General features: G+C 34.2%; 1 protein-coding gene across 1 annotated transcript in view; it reads right to left on the bottom strand.

The window, feature by feature from the left end:
- The window catches only part of LOC149795861 (uncharacterized), a 91,936-nt gene extending 73,709 nt beyond the window's left edge, over nucleotides 1-18,227 (bottom strand). Inside the window, exons 1-3 of the mRNA XM_089963871.1 lie at nucleotides 18,083-18,227; nucleotides 4,920-4,973; nucleotides 3,308-3,487 (exon numbers count right to left, since the gene is read on the bottom strand). Of these exons, the coding sequence (XP_089819997.1) occupies nucleotides 3,308-3,487; nucleotides 4,920-4,973; nucleotides 18,083-18,227 (379 nt within the window). The remainder of the gene's footprint in view (nucleotides 1-3,307; nucleotides 3,488-4,919; nucleotides 4,974-18,082) is intronic.
- Between the last annotated feature and the right edge of the window lie 773 nt (nucleotides 18,228-19,000).

The following is a 19,000-nucleotide window of genomic DNA, read 5'->3' as shown; positions in this document are numbered from 1 at the left end:
CTGTATTCCAAATGAGAATGAGAATTTACATGCAAATGCTGCACTGAATATTGAAAAAGTATATAATAAAAATGAGAATAACTTATGCAATCTACAACATAAAACCATGGTGTTCTACTACAAACAATACACACTGAAAACTATCAAGAATAGCAGAACTTTTGAACCTGGTGTTGTATGTCAAAGAAATAAAATTTTGCAAGAATTTTTCTATCTAACACAATCCAAGTTGACAAAACTTGGATGCACTTATCTATATGGTAGCAGGCATGTCAACATATAAACACAAACCTAAATTTGAGTACTTGTAAAGTAAAAAGAGGATACTTTCTTTTCCTACATTATTACCAGATATATTTCATCACGTGGGCAAAAAAAGCATGATATTTTAATAAGTGGCATGCATCAAAAGGGGGTTTGTCGTTATTGTCATGTAAGGGGAAATAACTTCTGAGACTCGAACGGCAACTTGTCAAACTTCTTTATCAAAGATTAATTTCCATGTCTGAAATTAAGCCAGTTTCTATTTATTTGTTCAAGCTCATAAAGTACTAATTTTTTATGTTGCAGGTACAACTTTTGTAAGCACACATAATCAAGCATTGCATGATATGATGGTAAATCTTATATTTTCACATGTGAAAATAGTGGAATGAACAAAATTTGAAAATTCTTTTACCAATAAGTTTATATATTTCACACTTAAGCATATAATACATTTGGTTACAAAGGAATAGTCTAAGTCACTAAAAAAACAATGAGTTCAGTGACAGAACAATGGTATTACATGGATACAGCCTTATTAGTATACTTGTCATGTAACAGTGCATCACGAGCAAAATCCTGATTCTCGAGTCCCAAACCCCACCAACATGACAGTGCTTTTAAACACACAATTTCCAGCAAATTTTCTCTTAGAGAGAGGAGCCTTTTAACCATTTTATAAGATAGTAACATGTAGTATGTATAATCTCAAAGGCTGCTTCATGTCCAGATCTCCTTCTGTTCCCCTATTTGACCATGATCAGGGAGCTGTCTCAAAGAATTTATAAAGGCCAGGAGTTTGCACGCAGCATATAGGGTTGTCAGTCCACTCCGCACAACCACCTATTTAAGCTGAGCCTCTATGGTCTCTATGGATAAACTACAGGGTACACTCTGCTGCCTGGCCCCTTTAGCCTCCCTCCTTTGACACTGGGGAGTCACAAGTGGACATTTCCACATGGATTTGGGCCCACAGTTGTTGTTGTTGTTGTTGTAGGGTTTAATGCCATTTTTCACCATGCGATAGGCTATACACGGCGGCCAGTATTAATGGTGGAGGAAGAACCCAGGAAAACCCTGGAAAGAACCACCGACCCACGAGAAGCTACTGGCAAGCTTTCTCACATATCCACATTGGCTGAATCCGAGACTCAAACCCACGCAGACAGAGGTGAGATGGCAGTGATCTGTAACGAAGAGCGCTTTAGACCACTCGGCCACTCAGGGCCCCGGGCCCACAGTTAAGATGCTCAGTACAATGGAATTTAAAGCTATGATGCTTGTCACTCTAACTGATCTTTCTGCAGCAGCTTTTTCAGCCTTCTGAAGATGTCTCCAGCCAGGCTACGGTTCTTGCTGAGAGAGTTGGTTGCTATGGTGCTGTCAGTAAAGTTTGTGCACCTTAACTGAAATGTTGCACTTAGCATTTCTAACATCTTACTGTAGCACAATAAAAACTTTCTTTGGGCTGCTCTTGTGGAGGAAGGACACTCCTTGGAGGTCTTATTCAATCTGTGGCATCTCAAGATCCAAAGGAAAAATAACAATGGTCCCACATATATGCTTCTGGCCCGTCAAAAGCTTACACGGAAGTACGCTCATCATGATTGCCTCCAACTCCCACCCCAGTCCAACAGCTGACATCTTTAAAGGAATGCAGGTCCAGTCAAAGGGTAGCACCACCAATTTAAAGCTCCCTCTCATGTCGGTTGCTAGACAGATTCACAAGATTGGATCAGGAAGAATTTGTGCGGATGCCTCTCCTTTCCCTAAGGGGGAAGGGGAGTGTTGTAGCGAGTTGTTCCTTTTCAGCGTGCATCCCTCTTCCAACAATTCATGTAGGTCCTCCACTAAGGAGCTATATTCTATAGAAAGACACAGAAGACTATGTGTTAAATAAACAGTCTCCAGCCTTTTACTCCAGGATTTTCAGATAACCGGAAGAGTCAGAAAGGTTTGACTGGTTTTTGATCTTTCAGCTTTAAAGAAGTTTCTTTTGGAGGAGCCTTTCAAGACTTAGATCAAAGCTTCAGTCAGGAACAACATAAAACCTAGCAAATACATGGTCTCCTTCTTCCTCTAAGATGCATTATAACCTTCATTTTTCCTCCTCATTGGAAATACCTCAAGTTTTGTCTGGACTGGAATTTTTTCCAATTTCATGCTTTGTAACAATTACAATGACCTTTAAACATTTGACATCAAAGCAAAAAATTAGTTTTCCATACCCTAAGACATCCACAAACTAAAGTTAATATAGCTAATCAAGAACTAAAACTATTATGCAAAAAAAGCCTATTTTCCTCTAAAAATCACTGTGACCATGATCTTTAACATTAGTTACCAAAATCAACAGGATTCTTGTCAACCCAAGAGCAAACAATCCATAAAGATTGGTACAGATACTGATACGTAACTTATGATAACCAGTTATCTTCTTTCAATGACAGAGACCATACCTTTCATTTTGTTCCTGAAAATGGTAAGGTTAGTTTTATCCCAAATGCAAGGCATCTCCTGAGTTTGCCAGCCGTAGATGGTGGAGAAATCCAGTTACTGTACAAAAGCAAAATTGGTTACAGACAGATAGATGGATGTACAAATGGAGACTATCAAAGCATTATATGCTCTGCCATATGGCGAGCATACACATATCAGACACCCCTATGACTCAGTAATTATAAGTGTATGTAGCTATAAAAATGTTACTAAACTGCAGTTTTGTTTTAAACCTTAACATGAATGTATTGGTTCTAAGGAATATCCACTAAAATGTATTTATAACGCAGACATACATGGTTTAATTTGTTGCATGTGTCACAGCAACACAACTGGCTTCTTTAGTGCCATGGCAATTGTTTTGCCCAAGGACACAGTATGGAAGCTTACCCATGCTGCTCTGATGGTTGGATTTGAACCTGGATAATTTTGGTCAAGAGCCTCAGCAGCTTCTGTCTCCATTAGAATCCTTTTATGACATACTAGTTGCCGTAATAGGCCTATTCTACATCTCCATACCCACAAACATGTTATATGCAATTACCTTTGTGCATAATGGGAATAACAACAGTCTTCATTTTCTCACTATCTGCTTTCATAAGTCCACCTTTAGCAGCAGCATTGATGGTCTTGATATCATAGGGAACATGAATGATGTTTGAATAGTTCAGTTCTCCTCCTGGAGTTACAAGGATCACATTTTGCTTAAAGTAGCCCTTCGCTTCTGCAAGAGATCAGACTGATTCAAATACACTTACAGTTTATATGATTTTAAAATGTATCTTACATTAAATTTGGTAAATAATATTTATGCAATTACACTAATCAAGGGTTTGCTCTGAAGCTAGAATTCTTCAAGTTTGAATCTACCCACAGTAAAGTGGAAAAAAAAGTAAAATTAATACTAAACATCAGTATGACACAGAATTAACTTTAAACTGCAATATGACAAAATCACTTTCATATGCATAAACAGGTGCCATTTTACTCTTTTGGGTCCTAACAGTACAAATGGATCCAATTTCTTCATTGTAGGTCCTGTTTAGATAACAATAAACTATTAAACCAATATGTATGCTTGGAACTCACCCAACTTTTTCTACATGTGACAAGCAGAAGATATGGTAAGTTTGTTATTTATTGTTCTGTGGTTATCTTGGAGTAATTAGATGCCGACACAATCTGAAGACAGGTTAAACAACTATTAATTGCATGTTACACACTAATACAGAGATTAATTCTATTGACAGATATTCTGTTCTTGCAGTTGAAGAAATCTGGCAAACTCAGACCTGGATACATGACTTTCAGATCCTTGGGATTAACATAAGTTTTTATACAGATAATGTGGATGTACAAAATACCAAAGTCAATTATTTTTAGTCACTGGTAATGGTCTATAAACACTGTACTGATCCCATTTTCTCTACGTTGGTATGCAAGTCAACACCCAGCCTTTACAACTCCATTCCACTACCAATCACCCAAATATAGTTGGAACACAGACCCATCAGACAATAGCAGTTTGACAATTCATATTCACTATATGACCATGACAAAAATAGAAGATGGTGGATTATTCAAAGTCCAACTAGTAACTTGGCAATGCAACTGAAAATGGCCAGAAAGAACACCTAATGATCCATAAAAATAAGTTTTACATCTTACTCAAAGACAAATAAAGGACTTTACAGGAAAGTTGGAAATAACTTGTGCTATATCCATTAGTTGAATCACTGCATTCTAGAACTCATACTGCAGCACATCAAGATGAAATATCATTTTGTCAAATGTTCTTGTGAAGATCAAACTGCACAATAAAGATTTTTGTGCTTCAGAATGCTAGCTGAATATGTGCATTTTGTGCAATGATCTAGTATTAAAGATGACACTCAGTGACCTCATGATGAAATTAAGTCAGTTTCATCAATTTTGTACATCAAGTGCAATGAATGCCCTAAGAAATACATTCAAAACAGTTTTTGATAAGAAAAAGGTCGCATGTGATAATGAATGCATGGCTACACGACATATGTTCTTCTGATATTTAATCATGAGAACTAAATCCAGAAGCATTTTTCTGTCAAGTTAATAATACTTTGCTGGTTCATGGCCTAAAACACAAGGAAATATATGATTTAATTTAATATACATACTATGATCAGTCCATTTCTTCTTTACTTTCTTCCCTGCTAACTTTAGAAGCTCTTCTGGAATAAATAAAATTGTTCCATTTTGAAGTGACAAATGTACCATGCACAACATAATACAAACAGAAGAGATGGTAAGTTTTACTGGTTCAAAGATTATTATAATAAACGCACACCTACAATGCCATAGTCAGTGTCCCAATCACATGAAATACTCACTTATGCCACTCTAGCATCCATGGTGTGAGTATTAAAAGGCCTGGAAGAGGTTTTGAACCCTATACACATCTGCAGGGACTAATAGTATCAACACAGAGGTAGGGGAGGAATAAATCAACCTAATGTTGTCTCACAAACAACATGCCCTCAATACACCTCTGATAAAGCCCCTTAGTCATAGCCAACTGAAGGAGCAGCAGCACGTCGGGTCGAGTGGTGGCTCCAAAGAATCTCTCAAAGCTGAAGAGAAGTTTAGTGCCATTAAATATTTGCAATAGTGTGATACATTTTCATGGACTAAATCAATGGTCCATGCTAATTAGAACAGCAAGAACTCACACTTGGTGCCATTCATTTAAAGAATTAAAACAATCATGAATGTCTTCATACCAAAGGTCAGCAACACTTAACTGAATACAAGATTAAAAGAATTTTAACAAACAAAAGTGCTAAAGTTTTAACAAAAATGACTCCAAACAATGCTTAGTACTTATCTGAATACTGGAGACAAATAATAATAATAATAATAATAAAGATTTTACTTAGAGAAGGTAACTCAAATAGTTACAGACTAATCTGTCTTGAGGCCTGCTAGTTGTTATGTAGAGTATATACCATAAATACACAAGATGTGATAAATCTGGCTTGAGACTAAATAATCAGATGATTCTAAAAACCAAAATATGAAGCCTGGAACACATGCAAAGGCATCTGTGAACACATACATAAACATATAAAAAATATAAAATATCATCTTGCATTGAAAAATTTCAGCTGTGAAAAATATGTAAAAATACAAAAAAGCAGAGGTATTTATATTTATATTACTACAACTTTTCAATTGTCTCAAGATTCTATCCATTTGAGAGATCAATTATGAAAAGAAGGAATGCTAGGAGTCTGTTATTATGTTATGTTATTGAGAATGCTGTTCCATACCAGTGGACCATTATACTGAAAACTATTTTTAAACATTCCTTGCTTGGTCTTGGTATGATATAATTTTTACTTCTAACAGACCTTAAATTTGGAGTACCATCAGCATCTCTTTGGTGAAAGATATTGCTTACTAGGCAGACAGGAATGGCTTTGTTTGGACACTCTGTACATAAATTGGGCCTTTCTAAGAAACAATCTTTCATATATTGTTAAACGTTTTATATTATTCATTTCATCCTGGAAATTGTCTAGAATTAAATAGCAAGCCCTCTTTTGGAGTCTTAACAGTTTTGGTATGTTTGACTTAGAGGTATTATCACAAATTAAATTACAATAGTCTAGATATGGCTAATATAACTTTTATAAAAGATGATCCTTTACTAAAATGCAATATGTTTGATTTTCCACAGAAGCCAAAGATAAGAATTAATCTTTTTGGAACACAATGAATGTCAATAGACCAAGTAAGATTGTCATCTATGAATATACAAAGAATTTTATCATGAGAGGTCATATTAAAGTTTATACTGTCAAATACAACTTGGAGTTTGCCACTATCTAGCCTAAATCATTTTTGTTGCTTAGCTAGTAGGGCTTTTAATTTTTTCTGTATTTATGATCATACTGTTTTCCTAGCAGCATACTTTAAGTCTGTCGAGAGCCTCTTTGTCAATTATTTTAAAGTAAAGTTTTGGTTTTACTTATCTCAGTGTAGTATCATCTGCATAGAGGTCAGTGGAAGGAATTGAAGTTCCTATCTTAAGAGGTAAGTTGTTGATAAAGAGAATACATAACAGAATAGAGGTTAGAGTCCTATGGCACTCCACAATTAATTTTTTTTGCTTTTATAAAGTTGACTATTTAAAGATACTTTCTGCACTCTATCAATTAAATAAGAAGTAAAGTGGTTTATGGAGTTTTCATTGCATTGATAGTTTTTCAGTTCTTCAAGCAAAACTTCATAGTCTACAAGATCAAAAGCTTTACAAAAATCAACCATAATGGTGCCTCCAATTTATCCTTTATCTAATGCTTTAAGCCATTTATCAATCATAGATATAAATGCAGCTATACAAGAGTGATTTGGTCAAAAGCCATGTTTTCAACTAATTTAGAAAGACAAGGAACTATACAGATGGGTCAGAATTTATCTGTCATCTTTTATACCAGGTTTATGCAATGGTGTTACCTGGGCAGTTTCCTATGTCTGTGCAAATTACAAAAAAAAAACAGCGTCGTTAATTGCTAATAATAATATAATAACAAGGAGTATCCTGTAACCACTTTTTCGGAATGAACAGTTCAATCACTAAATGCATATGCACAAGAAAAGACTGATGTGCATCATCATTCCAGAGAATACAAATAGCAAAGTCAGATTAAATGGAATATAAATTTAGATGATTCGTGCTGTTCTAAAACAAACAAAATAGAATCAAGATGAGGCAGCACACCACTCCAACAAGGGTAGCAATATCTAAATACGTACCAAAGCTAGAAACAGAAATTAATATTTTGTACCATAACCCCATTCCAAACAGGAATAGTACTTGATCTGGGGGTAATATCACAGTGTACAAACAATACTTATGCACATAATGAAAATGCTCAAAATTAATGAGTACTACAAGTGAACTGTCAAGCTAAGGGTTGGACAGCAGAACACTGGAAATCACCCTATTGGAGAATGAATTCTCATAAGGTCAAGGTTAATTTATGTCTGCAAAAGAGTAAGCTATGCAATAGCAATAGCAATATATTATGTATTGCAGATATTAGAAGGGCATCTTATTTTGCAATACCAGAAGATAACTAATATTCATGTATACATGTGTGTGTGTGTGTGTGTGTGACTGTATGTGTCACATTTGCTATTCCTACATCATAACAGAGATAAATATAACTTAGCACATGGCATGCACATTTTCTGTGTTTCATTCATTTTTCAGAATGCCATTCCATGTTCAACTTTTATTACATTTTTAAATCATAGTTTAATTATCAATTCAACAACATCTATAATACACAAAGTCATGGTAATACATCAGACAAGAACTCTCATCAAGGTTACATAAGTGAATATGACATTTGTTAATCTCAACATCTCTACTGATATCACAACATCTCTCATCATGCATTATATTTGTTCACCAACATTATCATCAATGATGCCATGACCCCCATCAAACAAAAACTAGAAGATGACAAAACATTGAATATGAGGATAATATTCAAATTAAATAAAATATAGAACTACTAAAATTAATTCTCAATGGCACTCTCTTCATACTTCAGGGACAAATATATACTTTCATGGGGAGATGCAGTCACACATCATAAACTGCTGCCATTTATCTGCCATGAAACATCTAAACTGAACCTAAAAAAGGTAAGTATCTATAGATTGCAAGCTTAAGTTATGAAAAGAATCAGAAAGCATCCTATAAACAGTGGGAAGTAAATAAGTGAAACCTTACATTTCTCAGCAGGATTGACAAAGTATCTTTTAAGAAAACAGGATTTGATTTTTTTTTAAATCCATGCAAACATGTTTGTGTTATGCTCTCAAACCAGTACAACTGAATGCCTGCTTAAATGAAGTCTAAAACTAAAATTATTGAAATTAGACTTACCCCACTGATCATTAAGTCTGATATTCAAAACACAAATGTACAAATATATTGGTGGTTAAATCTGCAGCATTTTCAGTTAGAATGAATTAAAATACTGCAGGAACTCTGTTAGCAAAAACTAGAGTGTCAATAAAACAAAACATTTGGAAGTAGTCTCAACTAAATATTCAAGATTATCATCACATAAAGTCAGTTCAGCATCATTTCCATTTAGACCAACACCACATCATACATGTCTTTGTTGAAAACTCCATGTTGATATATGCATTCAGGATAAATTGAAACAAAACATTTTTAAGATGGCTACCACAGCAGCCATAGTGCATGTCCATACAGCAAAATATTCATTCAGTACCAGCCAGACATCATAAAAAGAGTTTCAGTGAAAACATGATCAATACAACCATCGATTCAGAAGGGGTATTAAAAACGAGATTTTGAGGATGACCATTGACAGCAATATTGGATGTCAGATTGGCAGCATCCACCATTTTCATTTGGGACTATATATATATATATATATATATATATATATATAAACACACAGTGTGTTTCCCTTTATGCACATTTGTGTGTCACGGACGCATGCTGGAAAAAATTAGCGCACACGTTTTGTTGCCATGCATTTTTTTGATCCAAAGGATTCGCATAATGTGATCAGGATTTATTTAATATCCAATGCTTTGAATGAGGGATGGCATCATGTATACTTTGAGCATAGGCATAGTCTGGTTCCCAGCTTTGTTTGCTCCCTGCATTGCACTCCTCTGTTCATATAGCAGAGTGCAACACAGGGAGCGTATGAAACAGGGAACCAGACTAGCATAGGCAATATTGTGATGGAGCAGCTTCCCCTAATCTCGGGAGCTCTCATGTGATTTCCAAGATGTTGTCTAGATGTTTAACCTCAATGCTTGCTGCACTAGAAAGTGATCTCCAGCTTAAACCAACAGTCACTAAGAATCATTAGCAAACAAAGTGAAAGAAGCAGAACACAAAAGAGTAACTGTGGATCTAACTTTAATGAAAAATGGAGAAAATAATTCCCTTGACTGAAATATGCCACATCCATTAGGATTACTGGTGTGACTTCTGATCACATGATTGCAAAGACTACAAAAGTGAATAATCCTTTCATGACAGGGTTTAAGAATTTCAAAAAATCTGCCCTCATTCGCCACAAGATTATCTGGAGAACACATTATAACCCAAGACATTCTTTTAGAAGAAATCAGTAAACTTGCCAAGACAGATGCATTACTTGGATTAAAAAATCAGTGGGTCATTGCAGATTTTGTTGGATTTAACTTTGTTGCAATAAAAGAAAGATCTTAAAATTCAAGTGTAACTTATTAGAAAGAAGATAAAACATTAGCCTCCTTGATTTTTGGATAAATGTGTTCTAGGACAAAGTACAATGAAACCGATGTTAGTACACACTTTATGACAGGCACTAACTGCCATCTGGTTAAAAAGATTTATGTGGCTTTTTGATTCGGCTTGTATGCCATGTGTTGGTCTATAATAATGCTTCAAAAAAATTATAAGGAGACAATTAAAAGTACGACATTAAACTAAAAAATGAACTAATAAAATTATTCTTTGAATGGATAATGCATTTGTTTGTTAATTTTGCATGTGGGTTTATTGATATGTTTAGATATAGAGAGAGAGAGAGTATGTTGTGCAAGCTACAATTTCGTATGACAAGCTGAAAAAGTACGAGTCAGATGAAACTTTGTCAGTCCATTTTTGACCCCCACATTTTTTATTTGACCCCCAGTTGTGTCACCAAGTTTATTTTTAACCCTCAATTTTACACCCCTGGGGGATACACTATATATATATATATATATATATGAGAGAGAGAGAGAAAGAAAGAGATGATCAGAAATCATTAATGGAAACACGTATATGTTAGGTTTTCCCCATGATTATGTTACTATAATTGTATTTTGGACTTGACCTTGTCCAAAATCAAGTTCCTGTGTATCTGACCAGTAACGTTTATTTTTTACACAAATAATAAGTAGTTAATATTTCTCTCTGAGTGTTGATTAAATATTAGGATCATTATCAATGGAAAAAAACATGTTTATCTTTATATGAGTCAATGACATTGGAATTTCCCCCATGAGAAACCTGGTCTACCTGATGTTCCCCATGTTCTTTATTAAAGTTTGAGCAACAGACCTTTTCTTCTTGACATCATAGAGTATTCTAGAAAAGAATTTTTGCCCCTCATCCTGGTTCTTCTTTGGGTTTTAGCTTTTAACATAATGTTCTTTGTTTGAGAAATTACTCATTAAATTCTGAGACAATATCAGTCTTATTGTCATGTTCAATCAGCCTTATTGTCATGTTCAACATTTCGTTTGGATGGAATTATTTATTCAAATGATTATTCACCAAAAATACAAGGTACTCATCTGTAATATCGTTGGAATGTAATGCTAATTTGGAATTATGATGAATTTATTCAAGAACACTGTTGGATTTTTTTTTATTACTGTGATACATCAAAAGACTGTTGTTAGCACAATGCCACATTACAGGATGCTGGCAAATAGCATATTCTAGACTACATGCACATCAACACATTCAATACTGGAATTTAATTAGAATAGCACTGGAATTCAGTTGGAACTTTATATACTTTGATTTGTAAATTTTGTTAGGACCATTTGGAATTTAATTTACATTAATTGTAAAATAGTTTTTAAATGTTCACATTTTATTAAAAAAAAAACTTTGCTGAATTTTACAAAACCTGTTGGTTTTCACTCTTATTTGTTATTTTCATAATACAATTATATCATGTATCTGGCCTCTTGAGTGGTAACAAGTAATTACTGATGGAAGACACATGATGGACAACTTACTGAGCACTATGAATTGCAGGGTCATACCATAATCTCACTTGACCTTAATACAAGGTAGGTTAAAATCCTCATTTTACTTACATCATCAATATCAATCTGCCTATAAAATGTGGTTGAAATTCTATAATAATTAGTGAAGATATTGTGTGGAAATAAAAGTCGGTGGGCCCACCAGTCATGGGCTATAGCTCTACTAAACAATCCTGAACGTTGGCAACAGAACTCAGCCAAGGCTACAACAATACCTAGCAGCATAGCAAATTTGATTTAATTCCTATAATAATTAGGAAGTCACTGCGTAGTAACAAAAGTGGAGGCTAATATAGGGAAGGATGGGTTGATGGAAGGATGCATGGACACAGATGCAAGTTAACGCCCATCTTTTCAATGAAAATTGGCTAATATAAATATATTGAATGGCCTGATATCTGACCAGGTCCTGTATTTATGCAACCAAAATCTTTGATCATGATATTTGGCAACTGAAAATTTCGCACATTCTGCTGTCAGCTGATGTTAACAATCAACTCACAAAAATCTCCTACTGATGCCAGGACAACGTATTCTCGAGCTAGTACTGCTGACATAAATGGATTAATTTATAAAACAAAAAACTACACAAATGCACAGTTTAGCATTAAATGCAAACAACGAATGAATGGAGTTTGAAAACATTTCAAATTGGATGTGATGTTAATTAATAAAGATAACAAGGACAAAACTCAAGTTCTAATACACAAATAATTTCAAACAATATCATGAATACTTGTACTTGTGCAAACATTGTTGTGTAAAGAAATATTCTAAAAAAAATCATTTCTTTGACTAATTTTCTATCCAACATGTCACACCCGATATTGTCCCCCTATGACCCTCTTTCCATTTCTCACCCAGTGACAATTATGCTAGTGAAAACTCTGCCAAGCACAAATATTCTGTATAATGAGCAAACATTAAATGAATGATGAATATATACATCAAGTTATGACTGTACTTATAACAGTGTCAGAGACACTGGTGCTAAGTGCATATGATGACAATGACATATGAAAACACTGTGTCTTGACTATGCTATGCAAAAAAAACAAGAGTTATCAAAGCTGCGTACAACAGTATAGTAAGATCAGACACATGCTATTCAACACAAAAAGTCAAATGTAAAGGCATAGTTCCTACGTGCAAGCAATAATCAAAACCTACAACACGAAACTTGACTGCTGATGACCCCGAAGTCATGGCACAATTATAGGTTACTGCATTTGTATGGGAAAACATGAACAAGTTTTTTTGGATAGATATACTGCACGACCTTGGGAGTGCAATATATACAAATGAAAAAAAAAACGAATTTATATTTTCCCATACAAATGCAGTAACCTTTTTATTACATGCTCATTTTCTTATTCTCAATAAGGCTTAATTATATAAACAAAAATACTCTACAAGAAACAAAGTAACAGAATTTATGCTGTATTTTAAACTAAATACACAAGCATAGATTCATCAGTACACAACAACAATATTAATGCGCATATAACTCCGCCCAACTAAATCTGAATTTAGTCACACAGTCAAAATCTGATTTGTGCAACGAGGGAGCAGTGACTTGACTCGTCTGCATGTTTGTTTTTGTGGAAATTCAGGATGTAAAACTGTAAGCATATTTCTTGCCATTCTTATTACCAGCAAAAGAAGCATTGTTTATGCCTTGTCACCTGCATGCTCTTTGTAGGGATCCCAGAAATTGTATGACCAGTCTGGCATCAATCGTTATTTGAAATCCGGAACATTGTATCAAAAAAGTTCATGTGGAATATTGCAAAGCAGCAATTTGTGGCAGTCCATGAGACAGCTGCTTTAGTTCATTCGGAAACAAATTTAATCAACCAAAACGTAAAGTGTCTACTACATGAGTGTACATGATTTTTTACAAAGTAGTTCCTAATACATTATACTAATATTGGGCAGACATGTTGCGCATGTGCGTGCAATATGAAGGTGTTCAATATCATAAAATATAGCACATTTCTGACAATGTAAAGTTAACACAGATGAAAATGAGCATATAATAATAAAACATCCATGTGCTCAACAAAACCTATTCCCTGCCTTGTAAAAACATTATCATGGTCTGTTGTCTTATATTCATATATTTATGAAACTCCATCATTCTTATCCATTTGTTAGCTTGGCTGAATTTTTGAGAAATGTCATATAATAAGGTAAATATAAAATACAAATTAGAGAATGCAACTGTATCATCTCTAAATTTATGTTATAATGAAGCCTGTTATATTAGAAGGCCAACTATTTTTATATGTATGTATGTACTCATGGCTGAAAGATAGCTTACAGACATAATTGTATTAGCTATACAGCCATAGAAACAACACAAGGTGAGCAATATATATATTGAGAGAAATACTGATAAGCACAATGAATGTAAGGAAGATTTGGCTAAATTTAATCTCATTAAAATTAGATCTCCTATCTCCTGGATGAAGGTCTGACAGTGACTGCTTAGGGGTCATGTTCTGGTGACCTATGTTATTACCATAACTGCTAACTTTATCAACCAGTCAGATGATGTTTTAATCTTTGCATATGGGAGACAAAGCAGTATGGCTTAAGTTATTAATGTGTGCCGAATGATTTGATTCACCATCAGATTTCTGAAAGCTGCATTTCCACTGGTTCATTCAAAGGTCACCAGAACATGAGTCCTAAGCGGTCGCTGTCAGGTCGAAATGTGGGACAGTGGAGATCTGATTTTAATCAGATTGTGGCTAAATATAATCTAAATGTATAGAGTCAATAAAACAAAATAATTCTGCATGTACATTTAATGGATACATTTTCTCAAATGCACATATGCCAAATGAAATATATAAGTGGTTCCTGAATCACTGGATATGATCTGTAAAATCGCGATAGTCAATCAAATGCAAGTTCACATCATTATTATCTGTACAGCTTAGTCTTAGCCAATCCAAAAGCGATCTTAATCTCATAAGACTTTTTTATGAAGTTTGATCAAAATCTATCAAAACTACAGACTCTGGAGTGATAGAATTCTCAGTCAATAAAATTTAAGATCACCTCATAAATATGCCCATATCTTGCAAATAATAAAACTCACCATTATCTTCATGATATTAGTCTAGCCTGATTAAGACCTAGTCAGAAAAAACACCAGGGTACTTGATCACTATACTGGTACATCAGTAGTTTCCGTCAGTAAAGAATGTACACAAAATCCCAAGGAATCTTGTCATGAAATCAATAATAATAACCTTGTGTTTTTATATTCATGACAATTTTTTTTTAAAACTGTTGAAGTTGTCACGATAAAAGTGAATATTACAAATATAATTATATGTATGATCCTTTAATTACATGTTTGACACATGTCACTTGTGCCAAATTGGTGCCAATAATAAAATGCAAGAAAAAAAAAAACCATGTTTCATGTTTTAGTTATTTAGTAGTGCATGTGAATGTGTAAGGTATATGTACTCATTTGTAAGACTGAATCATCCTACGATTTCAGAAGCACACTATTTTCTGCCTGAACTTTATGTAATTACTCAAGTTCACTAATATCTTTCTCATTTGTTGAATGTGTTTTGTTTTTATTGGCCCTCTTATTTAAATATCTTGCCCAGGTGTTGGCATCCCACTCAAAGTTAAACTGCCTATTACATCAATAGTGCAGCAAGTAAATTGTAGGCTTCGTTTTCAATGCTTCCTGTTTCTATCAATAGTCTCTCGAATGTCAGCACAATGTCTTTCACAGTATCAGCTATAGTGTAAGCCTGATCATGCCACTTTCGTTACAGCTTTTAGATTGTAACTTATACAACCTTAATTAGCCTACTGTACATATTGCAAATTGACCTATTAAACAGTACTGGCCATTATTTATTTATTTTTGTGGAGCTTTGGGGGGAAGGGGGATCTTGCTATAAATCATAACAAGAAATTTTTCCAGGTATTCATGGATGGAAATTAAACAAAAAAGTGCCAGGTACATGCCCAAGGACATTGAATTGCTGGTCCCTAATATAATTACCATGTACCGAGGTACACATCATGGTACGTTCAGAAATATTGCGATATACAGCAGTATAAAATTGTTCGTGATATCCAGCTCAAGGTGCTAGATCACTTTATGTATATGTGCAGATCTTGCTTGCAATAAAATTGTTCTGATATCTTGAGCATATAAGGCTATTTACTGAGACTGACCAAAAATTATTTCAGAAATAGAGTTGCTATATAACGCGTTGAGAAACAGAAAATTAGGTGCAAGATCATCTCATAAATCTCTAAAGTGGTAATAAACTCAACCAATGTGATGCAAGATCACTTCATTAATATGCATCAGTCTCACTTGTAATCAAAGTTATTTAAAATTTTAAACATATATTACTATATTTTTACTTCTGCTCAAATTGAATCAGAAATAATGCACGGCCATCATGGAATTATAATGGTGCAGGGTACTCCACGTGTCGAGGATCAAGTAAGAAACATTGAACTTTCACACCAATTTATCATATCTTGAAGTTGAAATCACCAAGTCTATCAAGGAAAAAGTGAGTTTTTAAGTCTGGTCTCCATATTTCATATACCATGGTGTTTGCTATGTGTTCAAGGAAAGTTATGTACCTTTGGAGAGTAAGTATCATGGAGGAAATTAATGTTTGCCATCAATGTGATGTTTGTACTATGAAATGCTGTAATAACACAACAGATGTACAAATGATGTGGGAATTATAACATCATACTACAATCAAAGAAATTAGATTTTTCACATTTCAAAGCATATTCATTTCATGAAATAATATCACTAAATTAAAATATAAAAAATACATTCCTGTTCTCATTTTGTGATTACATGTGCAAATATTTCAAAAACCTAGCACAATCCTCTGTTGTAAGAAGCACAGTCAATCAGATGTTTGACCAGCCTATTGAAACAAATGTAAATGTTTTTCGTGATAAATTAATTGGATACCTTTACAACAAAAGCAAATTTACCAAACTAATCGACCATACGATCATAAATAGTCTCAAATGTGTTTTCAATCTAAGATTTTGTAGCTGATTTATAATAATCTTATAACTTCATTAAACAATAATATAAAATCAAAATCAATACAATCTCATTTATGTAAAGCACCATGCCAATTAGACTGTTGTTGTTGTTGTTGTGGGGTTTAACGCCATTTTTCAGCACACGATAGGCTATACATGGCGGCCAGTATTAATGGTGGAGGAAGAACCCGGGAAAACCCCGGAAAGAACCACCGACCCTCGAGAAGCTACTGGCAAGCTTTCTCACATACCCACATTGGCTGAATCTTAGACTCGAACCGCCGCAGACAGAGGTGAGATGGCAGTGATCCGTAACGAAGAGCGCTTTAGACCACTCGGCCACCCAATTAGACTGAACTGCAATAATAATGAAAGGAATTATTGTGAAGAAACATAAGCAGATGGGTTTTCAATGGGTTATTTTGTAGAAATAAAAGATGGACCAGAGAATGAACATGAAAGAATGAAAAGACAAAAGGACAGAAGTAGTGGAAGATGGTCAGATCCAATTTCATATATCCTGTTTTCATGTCAACTCTCCTCAAAGCTAAAACAAGTTACGAATACTTCAGTTTTTTTGGGGGGGTTGGGGGTGTCACTCAGACACTATTATGTGCTTATTTCACAAACACTTTGTGACACAAGTTGATAAGTATATCTGTATTTTGTCTTTTACTTTTGGTGCATGCTTTTACTTTTGGTGCATGCTTGTAGATTGCTTATGAGCTACAAATAGTTGTTGACAAGTTTTACAATCAATCGTAATAATGAACCAGCTTAAAAGTTTGAGATGACTTCCCACTGCATGGTTCCCGAGTCTGGTGGGTTCTGCAGGAAAAGTGGGTTATTGCAAGACAAGTCACGTAGGAAGTATTGCAACATGGATTCAGTAGGAAAATATTGTGATGTAGAGCCGTATGGGTCTATATAAGGGCACAGACAATTAATTCATTCCTATTTCATATCTTCTTGTTTTAATACCAGTCTGCAGATGTGTTTAATGTTGTGTTTAGATGCAGTCTGAGAGGAAACATTTGTTTGGATTATTCATTGGAATTACAAAGTGTTCATTAACTCTGGACTAAAATATTATTCTGGGATTATTGTGCTTTTATTCAAATGAGTTCTGGAAAATGCCATTGTGATACATCAATACTGTTGGCACATCAAACTTTTGAGGGCATGGAATTAATTTGAAAACACTCAATTCTTTTGGACCTGAACTGAACTTTTTAGGATTTTTTTTTAAAATTCATAATACTCTAAGTTTCTCTTAAATTTTCATTTTATAACTTAGAAACTTAACTGATTTGTTATGTTTCACAAAACTTGTTGATTTTGCTTCTCTCTGTTACATAGTTGAAGATCACAGAGTCATAATAAAGTACATACTTACCATCATCACAAATCTTGAACAGACATTGTTTGTTCCAAAACACCACCAGACAGTCTGTTGTCTCATTTTTAATGGTACCAGTCTTGGTGTTCACTTTAAGATGTCCATACATCACTGTCTTACTGACCACTGGTATTGTTGTCATTGTTGTTGCTTCCTCTGTTGGTATGACCAAAAATTAAGCTTTATCAATAATACCAGTGTTTGCTGTAAAATACATTGACTTATTTTACTAATAAATATTTGGTAAATTGCCCACTGTAAGAATATGTTGACAAAACCTATATTTGTCTAATGCAGCTTATTAAGTCACTAGTTTAATTTACCACTTTTACATAGTAATTTTCAACGAAGTTCCATTTCAAAACAATTTTATGCTATTTCAAGATAGGTAAAATTGCATATGGTCATGCATTTTCCAATCTTGCTTGGTCCTGAAATGACCAGTGACATTTGGACATTGCATGATTTTAAAGGCTGGTCCTGAAACGACATAAAAATCCAAAAAGACTAGGTAATTTTGCAAACTGAACTGGTTTCATTGCTGTGTGCCAGTTTAAAACTCTTATAATTACTAAACTTTAGTATTCGTATAATTTTTGTATGTGAACCAAACGCAATTTAAATTACTTCTTTTCAAACTGCAGTGTCATTCATTTACTTTCATTACCTTAAATATATGAAATACAGATGCAGAGTTGATAGATTGATAAATAAATAGCAATTGGCTCAAATAATAACAAAAAGAAAATGAGTTTAATAGACCACAAAACACTGTCCTTTTCAGCCATGACCTAACGTCTTTATATTCCTTACTAAAATGAATTCTCTTTTTCATATACAGAAAAGTATACATATTTGTATGTGAGGCTTTGAACAGTATCTAAGTTATGGTTCATGGCATATCCTATGTGGATG

The sequence above is a fragment of the Sinohyriopsis cumingii genome, chromosome 7, assembly GCF_028554795.1.
Source record: "Sinohyriopsis cumingii isolate HCF-2022 chromosome 7, ASM2855479v2, whole genome shotgun sequence".
Classification (NCBI taxonomy): Eukaryota; Metazoa; Mollusca; class Bivalvia; order Unionida; family Unionidae; genus Sinohyriopsis; species Sinohyriopsis cumingii.
Note: the sequence above shows the minus strand (reverse complement) of the source record. Positions and strands in the feature narration are given on the sequence as shown.